Source organism: Danio rerio, chromosome 14 (assembly GCF_052040795.2).
Source record: "Danio rerio strain M-AB ecotype USA chromosome 14, GRCz13ab, whole genome shotgun sequence".
Taxonomy (NCBI): Eukaryota; Metazoa; Chordata; class Actinopteri; order Cypriniformes; family Danionidae; genus Danio; species Danio rerio.
The window spans coordinates 19630001-19650355 of NC_141034.1; the positions used below are offsets into that span (position 1 = coordinate 19630001).

At 35.4% G+C, this 20355-nt stretch overlaps 1 protein-coding gene and 1 long non-coding RNA gene across 3 annotated transcripts in view; one reads left to right on the top strand and one right to left on the bottom strand.

Annotated features, from left to right (window-relative positions):
- LOC141377491 (uncharacterized) overlaps positions 1–20355 on the top strand; it is a 61329-nt gene that overhangs the window by 11423 nt on the left and 29551 nt on the right. The window lies entirely within an intron of this gene.
- Positions 11045–20355, bottom strand: part of fgfrl1a (fibroblast growth factor receptor like 1a) — a 119570-nt gene continuing 110259 nt past the window's right edge. Inside the window, exons 5-7 of one of the 2 annotated variants that reach the window (NM_200376.3) lie at positions 18738–19022; positions 15672–16025; positions 11045–12618 (exon numbers count right to left, since the gene is read on the bottom strand). In NM_200376.3, coding sequence (NP_956670.1) covers positions 12221–12618; positions 15672–16025; positions 18738–19022 — 1037 coding nt within the window. In that variant the 3' untranslated portion in view covers positions 11045–12220. The remainder of the gene's footprint in view (positions 12619–15671; positions 16026–18737; positions 19023–20355) is intronic. The other variant, XM_087280280.1, reaches the window with a different exon arrangement.

The window sequence follows — 20355 nt, forward strand, 5'->3', positions numbered from 1 at the left end:
TCCGCTGAACAGGGCTGGTCACATATTTGTTAAACTAAAAACAAAAAAATATGTTATAGTAATTTTGCGAAAGTTAAAATAAATTCACAATTTAAAGCACTAGGTCACCCAGAAATGATTTTTTTCTTCATCTTGAACACAATAAACAGAACACGGAATATATTTTGAAGAAGGCATGGGACGATAACTTTTTTTAACATTTACTGTGGTTTGGAAGGGTGAAGGTTTTAAAACCGCTACATTTTTTTTATGCTGTTCCTATGATATATATACACTGTCGGTCAAAAGTTTGGGGTCAGTATGATTTTTTTTAAATTTATTTTTTTATAATAAGCTTCTCCTGCTCACTAAGGCTGCATTTATTTCATTAAAAATATAGTAAAATTGTCAAATTGTGAATTATTGCACCTATAATAAACTGTTTAAAAGTAGTTTATCATTTAATCATTTATTCCAGTGATTTTAATGATGAATTTTCAGCTTCATTAATCCAGTCTTCAGAGTCACACAGATCTTTAGAAATCACGCTAATATTAATTATTATTATTATTATTATGTGTTGTTGTTGTTGTAATATAATAAAAGCAATATTGGCTGGAGTAATAATTTTATTTGAAACTACAAATAATTAATAAATATATTGTTAAATACTTATTTAATATACATTTTTTTACATTTAATAAATGCTGCCATGACAAAAAACAGGAACAGAATAATTTTCTTTAAAAACAAGCATGAAAAAAGTTAGTGCATGCAAGTTTTTATTTTTATTTTATTTATTTATTTTTATATATACATGTTTTTATGACTAATTTATTTAGTTTTTAGGGCTACAGTATCTCCACATCAAAAGGTACTGGTCACCCTAAATTAAACAAACATCTGAAAAACAAATTGCTTATAAACAAGCATTCTATAGACCTGAACAGAAAGAAAAGAAACATATCTAAAGATGCCTTTTCAAGTTGTAAGGAAATCTGTTTTTAAAACTAACGAAGTCAGCAGGAGTCAATGATTAATTTTAATTATTTAACTTGACATGTTTACTGTGCCAAATATTTGATTAAAGGGCACCTATTTTACCCCCTTTTCAAGATTTAAGATAAATCTTTTGCGTCTCCAGAATGTGTCTGTAAAATTTCAGTTCAAAACACCCATCAGATTTTTATTATACCTTTCAGAATGTTCAAATTTTCTCCTCTGAACACATTGTAGCCATTTTTGTTGCCTGTGTTTTTAATGCTAGTTCTCCACTGTTTCCACGTGCTTGTCAGAGTGTCTCCGTTTCTGTCTCCATCAGATAAACAGCACAGTGACAGACATGAAGTAAGCTGATCTCACGCAACGTTTGTGAGAGTAAGAGGAACTTTCCCAATGATTATTTAATGTATTAGTTGTGGAGTTAATTCAAGCCTTACTGCAACGATGATTCACAAACAATGTCGTTACAAAGTTTCTGCACACACACAGACACAAACAGATAATTGATGAGCACAGCAAGCTGAACAGAGCTTTTAATCCCAATTGCTTTGCGCACGTCCTGTCTTGTTGATATGGTTATACACGTTACTTCGAAGAAATGTCAATGTCAATACGTGGCTGTCAATCAATTCGGTGGGTGGGGAAACCATACTACTATGTCACGTTGGGCCTCAAAATGAGAGGGATTTGGATCCAATTTTAACATCAGGAAATTTAAAATAAGACTTATTTTGTTTCTATCCCTCTAATTTGACAGTGGACACACTAAACCTACACACAGTTCTGTCTAAACAGCTCACAAAAGATTTTCAGCATAGGTGTCCTTTAAATAGAATATATTGTGTTCAACAGGAACAAATAGTTTTTTACCCAGACATTAAAAAAAAAAAAAAAACGAAGAACTTATTTTAGAGCAGTAATCCCAATACCTTGATAACCTTGAATAAAAATATCATACCGTCAGAGTCATATACCGACCCATGCCTATTTTAGGGAAAGCTGAAAACCCATAACCACTGACTTCTACAGTAGAAAAAACAAATACTATGGATCTACAGATTTTTTAAAAAATTAACTAAGTATTTAATTCATAATTATGAATTATTTACAAGGAAACAAAGTAAAATGTAGTTTATAGAATTCAAAACAGGTCTTAAAGTGACCCAAAATACTTTCTTATTAAAACCTACCCAAGATATCTTTTGAAGAATCATATTTGTTGTATTACTCATTTATTACTAATATTTTTATATACCAACTGTTTTTAGAGGTCTCCTGTACTCTTCATTGTCTTTCTGTCAGGGATTTCCTGCTCCATCCAGAACATGGCAGGTGACAGATGTATGTGAATAGAAAGCGATTATCATCACCTGGCCTGTTGTGATCTGCCCTGACTGGTAAATTGTTGTGTGTGTGTGTGTGTGTGTGTGTGTGTGTGTGTGTGTGTGTGTGTGTGTGCGTGTGTGTGTGTGTGTGTGTGTGTGCGCGCGTGTGCGCATGTGTGTGTGTGTGTGTGTGTGTGTGTTTTGAGTTGCCCATGTGTGAATGTTTCCAACATTCACACTGGATATGTCTGTTTTGTCAAGACATCCAGCTCTCTGAGAGGGGAGAGGTGTGAACAGACAGTATTGTACACGTGAAATGCGCCTGAACTCTGCAGCTTCAGAGGGATTTAGGGTAATTTCCTGTACCGCGTCCAGCGAGAGTGAAATTCAGCCCTCGGGCTGTCTGTCATTGTGTCACGCAGACTGAAAAAATGATAAATCAGACTTCCTTTGTACAGCCCCAGGGTGTACAAATGAGTTGTGCTGCTTCAGCGAGATAAAGAAAACAGTTTGAGAGTTGGCATAAGCGATTGTCCCACGTTGAAACACAGAGAGGCTTTGTGCTTTCAGGCGTAATGAATTGATTTATGCTCTGACCCCAACATCTTGAAACACTTTAGCCAAAGCAGGTATAATTTATTGATTTTTATTACTCTTTTGCGTTTAAAAAGAAGTTACGTTCATTTGTTTTGGAGGATATAAATTTAAAACTCTCTTGAGTTAGAATAAATACAGAAGTCTTTTTTTTCTTTTTATATAAAACTGCATTGCTGAATTTGTTAATATATGTGCAAGTCAGTATTCTTTAATTGTGGCAATTACAAAATAAAAAATTAAACGGTATATAATTAAATATATATATATATATATATATATATATATATATATATATATATATATATATATATATATATATATATATTAAAAGGTAGTAAACACCAACTATATAAGGGACATTCTACCTGAAATGTACATTTTGACTTAGAAAATCTTGACAGGGCCTGACCTTTAAGCTTCATTTTAAAAAAATTAAAAATAAAAAATCATACAAAAATAAGCATAAAATCAGACAACTCAATGATAGAATGCATCATTGATCCCTTCTCCACAGTCAAATGAGTCATAGGGCTCTATTTTAACAGTCTAGGTGCAAAGTATTAAGCGCATGGTGCAAAAGCATCAAGAGCATTTCAGAAAACACTTTTGCTATTTTAAGGAAGAAAAAATACAATTTACGCCCCGGCGCATGATATAACAGGATTGTGCTTATTCTCTTAATGAGTTATGGGTGTGTTTTAAGCATGTTGATATTTATCCAGTGGAATAAATCCCTTGTGGTGCAGTAGGTAGTGCTATCGCCTCACAACAAGAAGATTGCTGGTTCGAAGCTCGGCTGGGTCAGTTGGCCTTTTTGTGTGGAGTTTGCAAATTCTCCCTGTGTTCACTTCTGTTTCCCCAACAGTCCAAAGACGTGGTATAGGTGAATTGGGTAGGCTAAATTGTCTGTAGTGTATGAGTGCGAATGAGTGTGTATGGATGTTTCTCAGAGATGGGTTGCAGCTGGAAGGGCTTCCGCTGCGTAAAACATATGCTGGATAAGTTGGGGGTTCATTTCGATGTGGCGACACTAGTTTAATAAAGGGACTATTCCGAAAAGCAAATGAATAAATAAACGTACTTAAACATCCAAAAAATATAACAAAAAAATAGTTTACTTAACTCTTTAACTTTTGTGGACAAGGAAACAGTGCTGTATGCACTCCACTGAAGACATCCATTAGCCTACATATTTAATTAAAAGATTTGTTTCAAAACCATTTCTAAATTCAGTTCTAATTTCCAGAAAATGGATAAATGAGCAATAATAACAAAGTGAGGTAAAAAAAACTGAGCTATAACCAAACACACATCATATTCTTATGCTCCATATGGGGATTGAAACATCTCCTAAACAAATATAAACTTGTTTTTATTAAAACCAATATAAATATGCATATAATAAATAATACTGATAAGAATAATAGCATTATACAAATGCAAATTGTCATAAACTGAAAAAAGCCCCCAGACATGAGTCATGGAGGTAATGGTTTTTATATTTATGTAGAAAATAATAATTTTTGCAACATTTTAATCCTTTAGATTTTTTTCATATGTAAAAATATTTGTGTATTGCTCTACGTCCTGTGAGTATTAAGCAATGTGTAAGCATTTTGGACCTGCATAGATTTAAAACTAACGCGATTTGCGCTGGACTTTAGACCAGCTTTTAGTTGGTCAATGGTGTGGTTTATTTTAGTTTCTCTCAGTAGTAAACAAACAGCTCACATGTGATTTCGCGGCCACAAATACATACTTGCATTAGACAGCAATGACATTTTTGGGTGTATTATCTTATCAATACAGTATGTGACACTTTTAACACCATTTGAAGGTGTCCACATTGCTGAGCAACACATGTAAAACAACGTGAAGACTTGTGCGAATGTCTTTATGCTTCATTCGTAATTAAAAATATAATTGGTTGAATTTTAGAGATGCTGAATTAGGATTGGGTGGGGCGGCAAATCGAGATCACAATCTTTTTTTCCATTAATTGTGCAGCCCTACTGAATTGGTCACATGACTGCGTCACATGATTTAAAAGCATCACCGTTTGCAAGATTCTCTGTTTTCACATAAAAATGGCGATTTCAAATTTAGCCACTTTGGTTTTCAAAAAACTGGTTTTCGTTTGCTTAAAAGCAGTCTCAGTGTGGACGGAAAAACCGAAACTGAGAGAAAAATATACGTTTTTCAAAAGTGCATTAGTGTGGAGTGTGGACATGGCCCAAATGCTCACATTTGATGTAGCAAGGATCTGTGCACAATTAATTGATTCTGAAAACATCCCATATCTCGCAAGGCCAGCCAGCATAGAGGACATGTCATCCTTTGATCATGTTTGGGATGTTCTGGATTGGCATACATGTTCCAGTGCCTGCTATATCTAGCAACTTCGTACAGCCATTGAAATTGGCTGGTTTTCTGAACTTATACTACTTTAAAGTGGTATTCAAACACTCATCAATACTGATGCCAGAATTATATCAGTGGTACCGTTGGCATTTATAATACAAGTATGGGACACATCTTACTGATTTTACACTGTATGTCAATAGTGTTTTCCAGAAATCATGACACCTTTAGAATTAAAGGGCACCTATTTTAACTCTTGTTACAAGATGTAAGAAAGCTTTTGATTTATTCAGAATGTGTTTGTAAAGTTTCAGCTCAAATTACCCATTAGATTATTTATTAAAGCCTCCAGAATCTGCCTATTTTGGTGTCTGAATACAATGTTGTTTTTGTAGCCCCTGGCTTTAAATGCAAAGGAGCTGTTTCTACCGACCCACGGTTCCCACTTGTATGTCTGCTTCTCATCATGCGTTAAGTCAGATAAACAGCACAGTGACAGAGACAGACTCCGATGAAGCTGAAATACAGCTCAATAGTCAAAAATATCAAGTAAGTTAACTTTGTGTTTGTGATGGAGTTTATTCAAGCTTTTCTGAAATGAGCGTTTTTTTTCTTTTTTATACAAACATGCTCTATTTTAAACACGTTTTAAATTTATAAAAAATCACAGTTGTAACCAATATTTATGTTCTGCAGACGTGTGTTCATGTTATTATAGAAACATGGCGCATGTCAATCAATTCGGTGGACCTGGAAAAGCTCACTTTTTAAAGTCAGTTTTAAAAAAGACTCTTGTTGGGTTTATATCACTCCAGTATGACAGAGGACACGCATGCAAACAGTTCTGTCCAAACAGCTTACAAAAGTTTACAAAAGATTTTCATCATAGGTGCTCTTTAAGATGACATTTTTAGAGCTGTCTTTTAAAATCGACCTTGTTTCAAATAACACGAACGTCAACGTTAGCCATCAACACAGTCATGAATCGGCCCCACATCATCATCTCCTCATTCCCTCCACAGCTGTGATTAATGATAATGTAATTTTACAAGTGCGGACGACGCGCATGGTCACGACCTGCAGTGCTGTGAGTAATTACAGGAAATCAGTTTAACGGCGAGGATGCCCTTGGATGGGCGCATTTAATGCAAACAATGTGTCGCAACACCTGCCGAACACAATGACGGCACTTCCTCCACGCTCGTCTCAATCCTCTGCTTTCTATCAAGGAGCTAAAGAGGGTTTTATCTGTTTGAATGGCTTTACCAAACTTCCTTTTCGATTGTCTGAGCGTTTCACGATAAGCATCTGTGTTGTGGATCGAGGTGTTTCAGATGTGTGTTGTGGCTCCAGTGGTGGTCTGAAGGGAAAGATGGACAGGTAAGGGTTGGAGACGCACAACACACTTGTACAGATGTCCCACATGTGAATGGCTTTGATGACCCTGATTTCATCCCGGGCTTTCATGATGTCAGCGGGGCTGTAGAAAGATTCCTTTCCTCTAAGGCAGCTTGGCAGGATGTGTAAAGAAAGGCCGAAAGACAACACCGAGATTAAGCTGCTTTTGTCATGGTTCTGTGGCGGACTTTAAAGGCTTTGGCTCCAGTCCCATCTTGCAGACACTTTTTTTTTTCTGTTCCTCCTCTTACTCCCTGCATCTTTCTCTTTTTGTATGCAAGGTAAACATTTAAGGAAAGCCACTGGCAACCAGTTTTTGGAGAGAGGGGTGTTTTTTTATTTATTTTCATCCTTTCAAATGACGGCTTTGTTGTCGAGCGGGCCATTATGACTGTTTGAAAAAAGGAGGAAAGCAAACAGAGGGTTGGTTCTTTGAAAGGAGCAGTCAGGTATTCACAGGTGTTGGCCTTGTAGACACTCACGCTTTCTGTCTCAATGAAGACGTTCACTCGTCACTACATGAAGAACTGCAGAGCAGAATGAAGCGGATGAGAAGCAGCGGGAGACTTTTCAAAGCTGTTATTGCAGCTTCCTGATTTGTGACCTTCATGAACTTAAAACCATTTGTGTTGACATCTTTACATTAGAAGACTACAGTAATCCACATTTGAAGTAGAAAATTAGGAACAATGTACCAATAAATAACTGGTGTTGGTTAAGTAACTTCAAAGAAAGTCATTAGTTACTAATTGCATAACTACAATTGTATTTAAATTTATAATTTAATTAATTTTACTTTAAGTAATTAATAAGTAATTACTTCTAATAAGTAATTAAATTACTTGAATGAATAATAATCCACTAATTCTTGTGCATATGCAAATCAAACTCTTAATTTTAAGAAATTTTATTCAAACATGACCTATTAGTTTTACTTAAAAACAAATAAAATGTTAAGAATATATGTTAAAAACTTGAAACTTTGCAAAGCTGTGACTATATTTCACTACCATATATTGGCATAAATAAAAATGTCATTGTTAAATTTTATTTGATTGTTATCTTAAGCATGCAAGTTGTCAGACAAATAAAAACTTGAGAAATTGAGTAATATGCTTTAATATCTGAATTACACAAAATATACATTTTTGCTCACTATTAAGCATAGACTGTCAACTTCTCAATTCTTACTGTAAGTATATGCAGTTGTCTTGATAAATGCTAAACATTTTTAAAAAAAAATATTATTCTGCAAAACATATATTACTCTGCTTCTCTGATGCATATAAAACTTTGTCCAGTAAGTGTAATTAAATTACCTAAAAATAAAAAGTAATTTTTCAGTGGAAAAGTAATTTAATTACAGTAACTAGTTACTTTGCAACTCATTACACCCAACACTGTAAATAACACAAAACTCAGCTTTCAGATCCAGAACATTCCTGAACTTATACATAATGCAATTTGTGTTGACCAGATATTTACATTTTGATATGTAATGTACAGTATTTAAACAATCTCAACTCCCTGATGTGGGACATTCCAGAAATGTTGTATCCTGATAAAAAAAAAAAAAAAAAAACTGAAATTTTGTATTTCGTTATAGGTGCCTTGGTGGCTTGGTAGTTAGGAATGTTGTCTTGCCGAGTCCCAGCTGGGTCAGTTGGCATTTCTGTGTGGAGTTTGCGCTATAGGTGAATTGAATAAACTAAATTGGCCGTAGTGTATGTGTGTGTGCAAATGTGAGTGCATATGTGTTTCCCAGTACTGAGTTGCAGCTGGAAGGGCATCCGCTGCATAAAACATATGCCGGAATAGTTGCTGGTTCATTCCGCTGAATGAACCCCTGATAAATAAGGAACTAAGCCGAAGGAAAATGAATTCATCATAATCATTTCATAATATTCATTAGGGTTGATAGTTTGTACAATCTTACAAATATTGAGATGCTTTAATCCAAATTTGGGTACAATACGAATAAACCAAACTAAACTTTTGGGTTCAATTTTTAACTTTTCTTTTTTCTATCTGAGACTCGGGTTTGTTTGTATTTGATCCAAAATCAGGACATTTTTGATAAAAACAATCTCTGCATTTTTCATAGTGGTTTCATCCGGGGAGTTGGGGATTGATTAAAAGATTTATGTACTTCTTTACTAAAAATGATTTTTATTTAGCAAGAACCTAGTAAACTGATTTAATTTCACGTACTGTATACAAAAGATTTCTACTGCAAATAAATTGGTTCTTTTGACATTTCTAGTTAAGGTAATGCTTAAACTGAAGCATAGTTTCTACAAATTATTTTAGCAACACAACAGTTTTTTTTAACCTAAAATAGTAGAGCAGTTAGATTGCATTTTCTTCATAGGAAAATTATTCAACAAATAACTGATTAACCTTTTAACAGCTTTTGTGAGTTCTGAGGTTGTTTAATGGTTGAATCTGTAGGTGCGTCCCAAATCGCATACTTATGCACTATTTTTCACCATTTGTAGAATAAATAGTGTAAGTAGTGCTTTCACACTGGAAACTCTATATGAAAGAATAAGTGCACTTTAATTACTCTGATGTTGCATTTATTCAATAAAAAAGAAATGTGGAATGTTGGACACTTCACATCATGCTTTGCCCATGTAGAAAAGGTGAACTCGTGTTGGATTACTATTTATTTTAGATTGTGAAAGCCAATTTCTCCTACAAGAGTGATTACATCGCCTCCTTATGGTGAATGCAGTTATACTATATAGTATATATAGTTTGGTAGTTATTTGACAGTTATTTTTGATTATCGGACATTTTGTTTTACTAATTTGGCAACCGACAAATGTCATTTGGGAAACTTTGAATTTCCACTTAGTAAAAAAAACGTTCTGGCTGTGCCCGAAATCGCATACTTCCATACTGTATAGTATGCTTAAGACAATATGTGAGCCGAATAGCATGTCTTAAGAAAAACAGAATGCGAGAAGTACCTGAATTATTTACTACTTCCAGCGAGATTCTGAAGTGCGCATCAAATGCACCCATAATGCCCCGTGAGAGAATTGTGAAGCGACACAACTGACTTGAGAGACATGATCATGACAAAACGGCGGATATAGTAATTGTGAGTTCTATTCATAATACTCACATTCATAATATATAGAATGTGATTTTCAAATGGTCCAGTAGTACATTTGAATTCAAATGCAGTACCTACTAAGCAGTAAGCGATTTCAGATCCAGCCTTAGTGTTCCATTTGGGATGACACTACATACATATACTATGCTGTTGAGTGTGTAAGTGCATAAGTACATAGTGGATAAGAGCAAAGTGTATAGTGTGCCAGTTGTGTTTGTTGATATAGACCAGGGATGTTCAAACTCGGTACTGGAGGGCCGGTGTCCTGGAGAGTTTGGCTCCAACCCACCTGAACTAGCTAATCAAGCTCTTACTAGAAACGTCCTGGCAGGTGTGTTGAAGCAAGTAGGAGATAAACTCTGGGGAGTTTGGACACCCCTGATATAGACGTTTAGATCTTTAGCTCCACCCACTCACCCCAATTAAGTACTGCAAATGATGCGAGTCAGTCTTCTAAATGTATATCAGATTATTGTGAAAAAAAACGGTCACACTAGAGTTTGAGCTTCCGAAATTCTGTCATACATTGCTGTGAAAAGGGGCAGGATTAAACAAGATGATTGGACATTTTAAAAAGGAAGCGATTGGTCCATGTTTAAAATTTCTGTCCAGAGAGGTGATGTTTTGATCTTCGATTGATCTCACGAAATCATGTAATGCGATTTGCAGGTCAGGGTTCACCAAGCTTGAACTTTCCAGAGCAGTGAACTTGCGGCACAACCCTGCGCATTCGCATGCGTATGTATTTAAGTCTAAAGTCTATGGGGAGAAAAGTGCAGTGTGACCGCAGCTTTAGTATCTGATATTTATCAAAGTTTGTAATTCCCTTAGTGATTGGAACATTAAAAAATAAAATAAAAAGAATATAATATACATTATTTTTATTATTAAATTATTATTATTATTATTTTAAATAGGGTGTTCATTCTAAAAATACAATTCTAGATTGAACTCATTCCATTTGTTTATTGTAAAATCTTTTTTTGTTTACCTTTTCTCATATTACAATTTGATTTAAAACAATCTATAGAAATTAGCTCAAACAATATCATACATATTGTACCTTTTAGTAGTTTAACTGAAGTTAGTTAACAGAAATATACAGTAGGAATAGATTTGTCGTAAGCTGTTTTTACATTTTTAATAATAATAATTTGCGAGTCTAAGTGGAGGGTAAACAATTCAAGCTGATGGTATTCATAACAAACAATAGCAAATTTGTAACAACACGACATTCACAGAAAACGACACATTTTCATACCTGGTGAACAAGAGCTTTATCATTTTATGATAATGCTAAAATGATTTTAATGTTTCAATGTGACAAACATATATTTTAAAACATAAAAACAGGCCAAACTGTACAAGATTGTCCATATCGAGATAACTAATTAACGACCGTTGTGTTATTTCTTTTCCAACATCACATATAAATATTTAACACTTGATATATGCTACATAGCTTACACTGCAGCTAAAGGAAGACGATGCTATGTATACTCATATTTGGTTTAAAACATCTAGATAATGCCCGATTCAAAGCATCAAAACATTGCTCACGAATAAATTAACTGTTTTAGACCAGGTCTCCTCTTTTGGCTGACTTAAAAACAACAAGAGTTCACGCTAGCAGATGTCTGGGTTAAGTGCATTGACCCTTTACGATGCGCAAACAATGCACAATACATCCGAGTTTCACTTGAAGGTTTGTTTTCGAAACTCTGACTCACTTCTGTAAATATTAAAGGGGAGCCATTACATGAGCAGTCAAAGGCATTTTACACAGTCTTCATTATAGTGGTCAAGCTTATGAAAATACATCTCCCCTCCCAAACAAACACACACTAAACAAAGCCATAGAGGAACTATGGGATTGCGGTACCGCAGGTTATTCAGAGCAGGCCCTGAAAATAAAACATTAATGAGAAACACAAGGAAGCACTTGCCAGAACGTACGATGCAATGCCAAAATCTTATCGTATCTTTAGTTACGTTATAACCATGTTTTCATGAAAAGGTACACTAGGTAAGAACATACCTGCGAAATCAACACGAACATACGCTCCATCATGCATTCGGTCGCTCTGTAACTATAACCATAACTCAATATATCTGCAAACCATTTTCATATGCATGCAAAACCGACGTTTCACTGAGATTTGGTGCTAATCGAAAAAGTCCTTTTGGCCCCGTCCACGAGATTAGTCAATGGGCTGATTTGTCTTTTGTTCCATTCAGAGTGTCAGCAAGTGAAACGTTTCTCCGTTTCCAAACAGACTCAAATATCATTTGTTTGTTAGCCTTGCCCTCGTTTGTTCATAATGTCTTGGCAGTATTGAGAGCGAGGGATTGGTTCAAAGTGTCTTTTGAGCTGAAATGTCTGTTTGGCCGACTGCAGAAAAGTGTGTGATGAACTAGAAGGCCTCAATCCGTGCTAACACTGGTAGTGGATGTGCTGGTGCTGGTGAATTTTGCCGTCCACGTGCGAGTGTGTGTGCGTGTGAATGTCTGAGTAGATCTTTGGGTAGACTTTAGGAGCTGATTGAGCCAGCAGGAGCTGCTGTTGCTGCTGTTGGGCCAGATACTCCTCGTAGGCGACTGAGGCGATGCAGTCTTTATCGGCCGGTCGGTCTCTGGGTGGCTGCCGGTGGCCATTGGGTAACGTTTGGGCTGAGATTATGGCTCCTGAGGAGCAGTGCTTTCTGGACTGGCAGAACCAGAGCAGGACAGTGCCGAGAATGAAGACTATTCCTGCGGGGATGCCGATGATGACAGGCCAGGGGAGGCTGGGGGGCAGAACTGATGGGATCGGGGAGAACGGTGGCTTTGGGTCTGGATGAAGAGAGAGGGAGAGAATGTGAAAATTGTTAAGACCAAAAAAACTTTCGAGTTATGGTTATCAGTTTCATATTTTTAATGAGGATGAGTGTCAGAAGACATGTTCAGACCTGAACAGGGTATATGAAGGAATCCTAAAGATTATTTCAATAACTTTTTAAGACTATTTAAAGCCCTTCTCAGATTATTTTACGACCTCATCGCCACTTCAAGTTCTAATCAGTATCAAGCCTTTAACTTAATAAACAGTTGTAGTTAAATAAATCAATACAGCTCAACCATGCAACAGAATTCAAATAAGCTCGGAAGAAACAAAGCTTGAACTAATAAATTATATGGTTGTTTTCAGCAACAGGCTTCAGCCACTGTTTAAACTCATCTTTCTCTAACCATGAGTACACAAACTTACATTTTTCCTATTTTTGGTCTGTTTTGCACTATGGTTTCACTACATGTGGAGCGATGTTTGACGCGAATTACAAGACATTACCCAGAAAGAGGAGCTTTGCTAAACGTGCCCCAGTTCGAACCAATCGCGTGGATCAAGCATGTCGTTGTCAATATTAGGAGGAAAATAAATATATTTATGCTTTTTGGAGTCAAACACTTTGGACAACGCTTGAACAAACTTAAATAATTTAATTAGGACTTTTTAATACCTTTTTAAGGGCTTTTTTATTATAATTATCAACTTTTAGACCTGCGGACACCCTGTTAAAAAAACTTCCATTAGAACTCAAACAGTCACAGTTTTATATTATGGCTGCACAATATATCAATTGAGCACCAATATCTCGATGTGTGCATCCACAATTGTCACATTGCAAGACATGCAATGTTTTTGTGTTGCAAAACACATGAGAGTGCAGAATTGAACCGTAATAGAGTGAAAGTTTCTCACCTGCATGAGTTTTTAGGGCCTGTGACTGTGTGAGCATTTGAAGAGTTTAAAGCACTTTAGTATTGCATAATAGAGCTATTTAAGTCTTTTACAATTTAATTTTGTAGTCGAGCTTCAGCTCAATATTCTGTATTGCAGTCAGTGTTAGTTAAAAAAAGGAACTGAAAAGATATTAACCAACTCCAAATGTTATACAAATTTGTTTATTCAGAAATTAAACACAAATTGTTTTATTTAATGTTATGGCTTTTCTGATGCTTTTTAATTTTTTGTTGTAACAGCTGCAAACAAGTCTGAAACTGTACTTTGCTGTTGCTAGCTACTAGATTTAGTGTCACTGGCAATACTTTTAGTTGACTTTAGCAAGACATTCCTCACATAGCCGCCTGTGGTACTTTTATAGGTGCTTGTTGTTCTATTTTCTCTTGCTGTGGCAACAATTCTGTGACAGATCTTATAAATTACCTGTTTTTTTTTTTTTACTTTGAAACTAAAATATTCTCATATTACCGACGTGCTGTTTTTCTTTCATATGAATTCATCTATTAATGCTTCTGAAGTGGCAGACGCCATCATCCCATTTGTCTGCTCTTTACTGTTTGTTTTATTGTGGGCATTCTGCATAGTTTGGTTGTGCAATTCTGACTGGGCATAACGAAAGTGTGCTCACTCAATTGGCTACTAAAACTGTCACAAACGAACGGCATGACTCATTTGCTACGGGCAGCGAAAATGAGATAAGACATATATATTTCATATCGCAGCCTCTTGTGATGTTTAGCTATTCACAATGTTTCAAATAGCAATTGCGATTCGATTAATCGCACAGCCCTATTATGTAGCCATATTCTTTATGATCACATTAACAAAACTGCCAAGGTCAACACTTATTCATTTCACTCTTTATTTAGCCTTGTAGGAGAGTGAACTGCATTGGTATGTGAAGGTTAGTCAAGCGTAACAATTGCATTATGGATAACAATCGTTTGCATTTTGGATAACAGGAATGTAGATTTTAAATAGAAAGTAAACATTTAACATAAGTTCACATAATGTGATTTATTTTTCTTCAGGAATTAAATAATGTAGAACAGTTTTTAATAATAAAAATAATAATAATAATAATAATAATAATAATAATAATAATAATAATATCTACAAACAATAAAATAATCTATTAATGGATGGCCAGTGTCAACAATGTGATACTGATATTAATATTGTTACAAATGCCCCCCCCCTTTTTAGGGTAAATTTAGTGATTTTAACAATTAATACTTTGTTGTCCCAGTCCTAACATGTCTGTTACATTTTTATTGCGAGCAAATTTATTATGTAAAAGTTTTTATTTCTTTGTTGTAGTTTTTTTTTAAATTATTGTACTTTTATTTTGCAAAGGTGCTAAATGGTTTACTAAAATGTAAAATAAATATTAGTAGTTTTTTTATTTAAATGAAAAATCCTTAAAAATAAAAAAGATTTCAGAATATGTTTTATATTATTACAATTTCTTGTTTGGTTCAATATGCTGCTTGGAATTTCTTTGTAGATTTCAAACTACTAGCATACTAGCAAAATATATATATATATGAGTGTTAATGTATAATACTGATTGTACATATATACATACATGTATACATAAAAAAAATCTCTCTCTCTCTCTCTCTCTCTCTCTCTCTCTCTCTCTCTCTCTCTCTCTATATATATATATATATATATATATATATATATATATATATATATATATATATATATATAATTTATATATATATATGTATGTATACATAAAAAATATATATATTTTTTTTTGTATATGTACGTGTGTGTGTGTGTGTGTGTGTGTGTGTGTGTGTTTGTGTCTATGTATAATTACTAAATATTTATAAAAATAAATATTTTACATATAAATTAAATATATAAATATGAAATAGACTAACAAAACTTTTATTTATTACTAAGTTGTATATTTCCACAAAAACTATTTCAGCACTGATGATGATAATGATAATTATTATTTTATAATGCTCACGAATAATACTTTTTTAAAGAGTAGTGTACAATAAAATCAATGGTGCAAATTCCCTAGACTAATATTCAGTCAAACTAGCTTAAAAGTGTGAAATGCATCTGAGAGAGGGCCACTGACCAGGCAGCACAGTGAGAAAGGCGCTGCGGAAGCTGTAGCCCATGGTATTTGCCCCCAGGCAGATGTACATGCCGGCGTCCTCCTCCTTGGCTCGAGTGATCAGCAGTTTGTTCAAATAAGAGCCGTCAGGTCGTGACCACACGTCACCCGTGGGCAACACAACGAAGTGATGGTCTCCCACCTCAATCGTAGAGTTGTACTTGCCCTCGCCGCCCGGTTCCACCCTCTTTAACCACTGGATGACCGGCTTGACATCACTGCGTACTTTGCACTGGAAGGACGTGGTGCCACCGTAGTCCACTGTAGTGTTCACTGGATGAGTGCCCGTCAGGATGGGCTTGGAATTTGTGCGCTCTATAATGAAATAAAGAAGATTTTATTTTCTAATCAGCATTTAACACAATTACGTGTTTATAATGCTCAGAGTTTTCTGTCCTGGAAATAGTTTTAGGGTATTTTTAGAAAGAAGAAAAAATGTCAGATATGACTGCAGCGAGAGTGAGATTAACGAAGTTTCCCCTGTTCGGATGTGGTTGTAAATTAAATAGATGCAGCCAGGATTTAATATGAAGCTGCTTATGAACTGGAGGAAATCTTTCTTTTATTGGATTTCTCTTGGATTTATGACTAAATGTTAAATGGTAGTTCACGCAAAAATGAAAATTCTGTTTTCATTTACTCAGCCTCCACTTGAGGCAAACATGTTCCGTTTCTTTTTTTTTCTGTTAAACACAAAATAAGATTGTCACGAGGAGGAGTGACTGACAGCATTGGAAGTGGAGCAAGTGTTTGTTTTCTGTTTATTTATTATAGGTGTTCAGACGTTTGCCAGTAGGCATGGGCCAGTATAAGTTCCTGATGGTATGATTACCTTGGATAAAGACATCACTGCTCTTTCTTTTTAAATGTCTTTGTAAAAAAAACAACAACTTTTTTCAATCACTAACTACTGCTGTCTTCGTCAGTTTCTAAAACACAGATTTCATTACAACACACAAAAATAAACACTTAAAAAAAACCTTTACGTATACCTTAGGAACGGTATAGCAGATTTTTTTTTGCTGTTTCCAAACAGTGGTAAACCTTAAAACCTGTTGTCATCCCATGCCTATTCGCCAGTTCCCTCTTCCCTTTATGAGTGGGTTTTAAATTTATTACAAAAATAGTTTGAAAAATGTTGATAGTATTGTTTCCTACAATGAATGTCAATAGCTAAGGTTTTCAACATTCTTTAACACTTCCCCTGCCAATGTTTTTTTTTTAAACTAAATTTGATTCTTTTAGAATATTTTCTGCTATGAATATATGTTACAGAGTATATACAGGAATCAGAGAGTGCAGTTCAATACCTTTTAAAACTTTAAGACTCTTTCCGTGCATTTTAATACCTTATATATCAGGAAACACTGGCGAGATTTTAATTTGAAAATTAAAACATTTTTCATATACTGAATTTGAAATTAAATTGCACTAAATTGTGTAAATGAGATTCTACAAATTCATATGAATTAACCACTGAATCAAAAAGTTACAAATTGCTGTGAGATCTTGTTGGTATATCATATTCCCCTTTGCCAAACGTTACCCCTAGCCCTCACAGTAAACAATCTGCATTTCACATATGTCATCCCCATTTTCCTCATGGGGACCAACATTGACTGGTATTGCTACATTTGAATATACAAGGACATATGCGTATATTTAAGAGGAGTTACAGTAAATTGTGTGTCTGTTTAGGTGTCTCTCACACACTGACTTTTGTTTTATGTGATTTAAGATAATTGAAACATGAGCAATTAGATTCAGAGTCTTTGTATTTTGTATCCGGGACTGTAACTCATTCAGGACCTTTCACTTATCGTAATACACATAAAACACAGACGGCCTAAAAACTTGTCAATGATGGAGAAGCATTGTCTGATGAGATGTCAATAAAGTAGAAACAATTAAATTCTTATTTTGTGTTTAACAGAAATAAGAGTTAAGAACCACATTTTTTGGTGTATTATCTCTTCAGTCTGTACTAAATCAAACTATCCACTCAAAGGTTACATGACCTCGACAACTAATAACTCTTCTTTAAAGCGCTTGGAGTCCAGTTTGGATTTTAGTTTTCAGTTGTTTAGTATTTGTGAGGCCAGATTATGGACCAATATTTGAACTATTTTATGTTGCTTTTTACTGGGTTATACGTTCCACCCCCCCACCCCAACATCTGTTGACAATCTAGTTCATAGATAACAAACAATAGCAATATTTTAACTTCAGTAGAGTTAAGAAAGCAATACTTTAGTGGAACCTTGTTCTGGCATATTCTGAAAGACAATATTTGTGCTTTTACAGACTGAATAAATATTGAAGAATTACTCTATATTTATACCTATAGCTAATACATCTAGTACATTCAGAGAACTTAGAATTTAAAGCACTTGTCAAATCAAAGTTACAATGTTTATTTTGCTAGCTCACATTGTTATTCTTAATGTGAACTATGGAAAAAATCTGTTTGATAATCTTCAATCAACCGACAATTAGCTTCAGCATTTGGAGTGGTGGTCTTTATGTTGACGCCGGTTTAACAGCTTCAGCCACAGTATTCTTAACCACACCCATCTTACCATTAGTTTGCTCTGAGGAAAAGATTCACAAAAGGAAACCCCGCCCCCCATTATAGTTTGTTCAGATGGATGTACAGTACATCAACATACTGAAATAAGTCTCAACAACTTCTAGTTCATGCTGACTTCCATAGCTGTGTATCTATGCACAGTATCCCTTAGTTCATTGATTAGTAATCGACTGACATCTCTTTTGGTGCTTTAGTGCATTAGTGCTGCGAATAAAATGCTAATGTTGTTTGTTAGCGATGAGTGACTGAGTCAATTCTTCCAAACACAAATCTTTGTCAGCCTGCCATACAGCTGTTAAACCTCTTTTAACAGCATCCAGCTAATGAGCAATACTCTTAAACTGTTGCTGCATGTTCAATCTACGCTATATCAGTGATTCATCAAGAATTGCACTGCATTCCAGCAGAACATGAAAGAGCCGATGTGTGTGACTCACGGATGACTTCCACTTTATAGGTAGCGTTGATCTCTCCTGCGCGGTTGGACACATGACATGTGTATTTGCCGCTGTGTTCGGGCGTCAGGTTCTTCAGGCTGAGAGTCCACTTCTTCTTCCGTCCCTCGCCCACTTCTTCGGGTGTAAGAGGCCTGCTGTCCTTCAGCCAGACGATGTCCGGTCTGGGGTTTCCGCTGGCTGTGCACTTGAGCCTCACGGAGCTGCCCACTGGGCGGGCAATCACACGCTTTCTCATTTTGGCTGGCTGTGTGAAGCGAGGCCGCACTACAAAGTAAGAGGGAAAAAAAGGTGAGAATGTTTAGACGGCAACTTGAAACCTGAATGGAACAGGTTTCTATCAGATTTCTCAGGTTTACCGCCTGCTTTAGTGAGATGTCTAGTTGTTAAATCTTCTATGCTTGTCAAAAGCATGTCTGTTCATATTTCACTCTAAACTGAAAAAGGATTTCTAATAAAATCCTTTTTGTTTTATACACTTCTCAGTATAAATAAGCACACCTCCTCTTGAAAATATATATTGAAATTTAAAGGTTTAAGATACCCTGGACTCCTTTTTTTGAGGTTTTAACAGATTTGTATGTGTTGAGCATCAGTTAAGACAATGTAAGCACCTGTCAGCTTAAATTGTGGGAAAACTGGATATTTTTTCTATTTATTTTTATTTTTTTTGTCAGCTAATTTAATTTCCCGGGTTTAATTTTGGTGGCGAGATCAAAATCGGCAATGTAGCGCAAATCTGCTAGTGGAATGATGATGTGTCGGTTTCTCATTATTATTAATAGCTGAATTTTCTTATCCCATGAGAAGAGCCTGCTTCTCATGAGAGCACATGCTTTCTGAAGGCAATGGAGACCTACCAAGCTGTGAGACCCAATGACTGGGTCATCATACGGCACGCAGTATTTAGCCATTCATGAAAGGTCATATGTGTTTGTTTCCATGATCCACGGGGTGTGTTGCGTGTTTTTCCCTGTGATCCTGTCAGGGCCCATGCAGCAAAGCTGTTTGTGTTCAGCAAGCATTTTCTGTCAGGAAAGCTGTATAAGAATTAGAGAACGGCAGACTTTGTCTTTTATCAATTTAATTATTCAGACACATCGCCTATATCCGTGCTGCTGTTCGCCTATGTTTAAAATCCTCCATATTACCAGCAGGGCTAATGGTTGAAATAGACAGGGCAAGAGACCTGCTGCACTGCTATCCACTGTGTCTGTATTCCGACCCGGGGATTCAGGAGGAGTCCTCATTTATAGTGTTCAACACGAATAACACATCGTCACCTTGGAATTACAAGGTTCTATCTGCGTTCTGAATGACTTTGAGATATGGAGCTTCAAAGTTTTTGCATTACATATAGCAAACAGTAGTATGTGTGTGACTTTTTCTTTTTTAAATAAGAAGTCTTAAAATGTAAACAGCTTATATAAAACATCACACAATGTAAAGAAGTTGTCATTTAATAAGAATGTCAATAACTCAAAATGTCAGAACCTTATAATTGAGGTGACGACATGCAGCAGGACATTAAATTACTGTTTATTTCTTTGCATTTTAACTTTGTAAACTATAAAATCATGCGTCTCCTCACAGTTTGTGT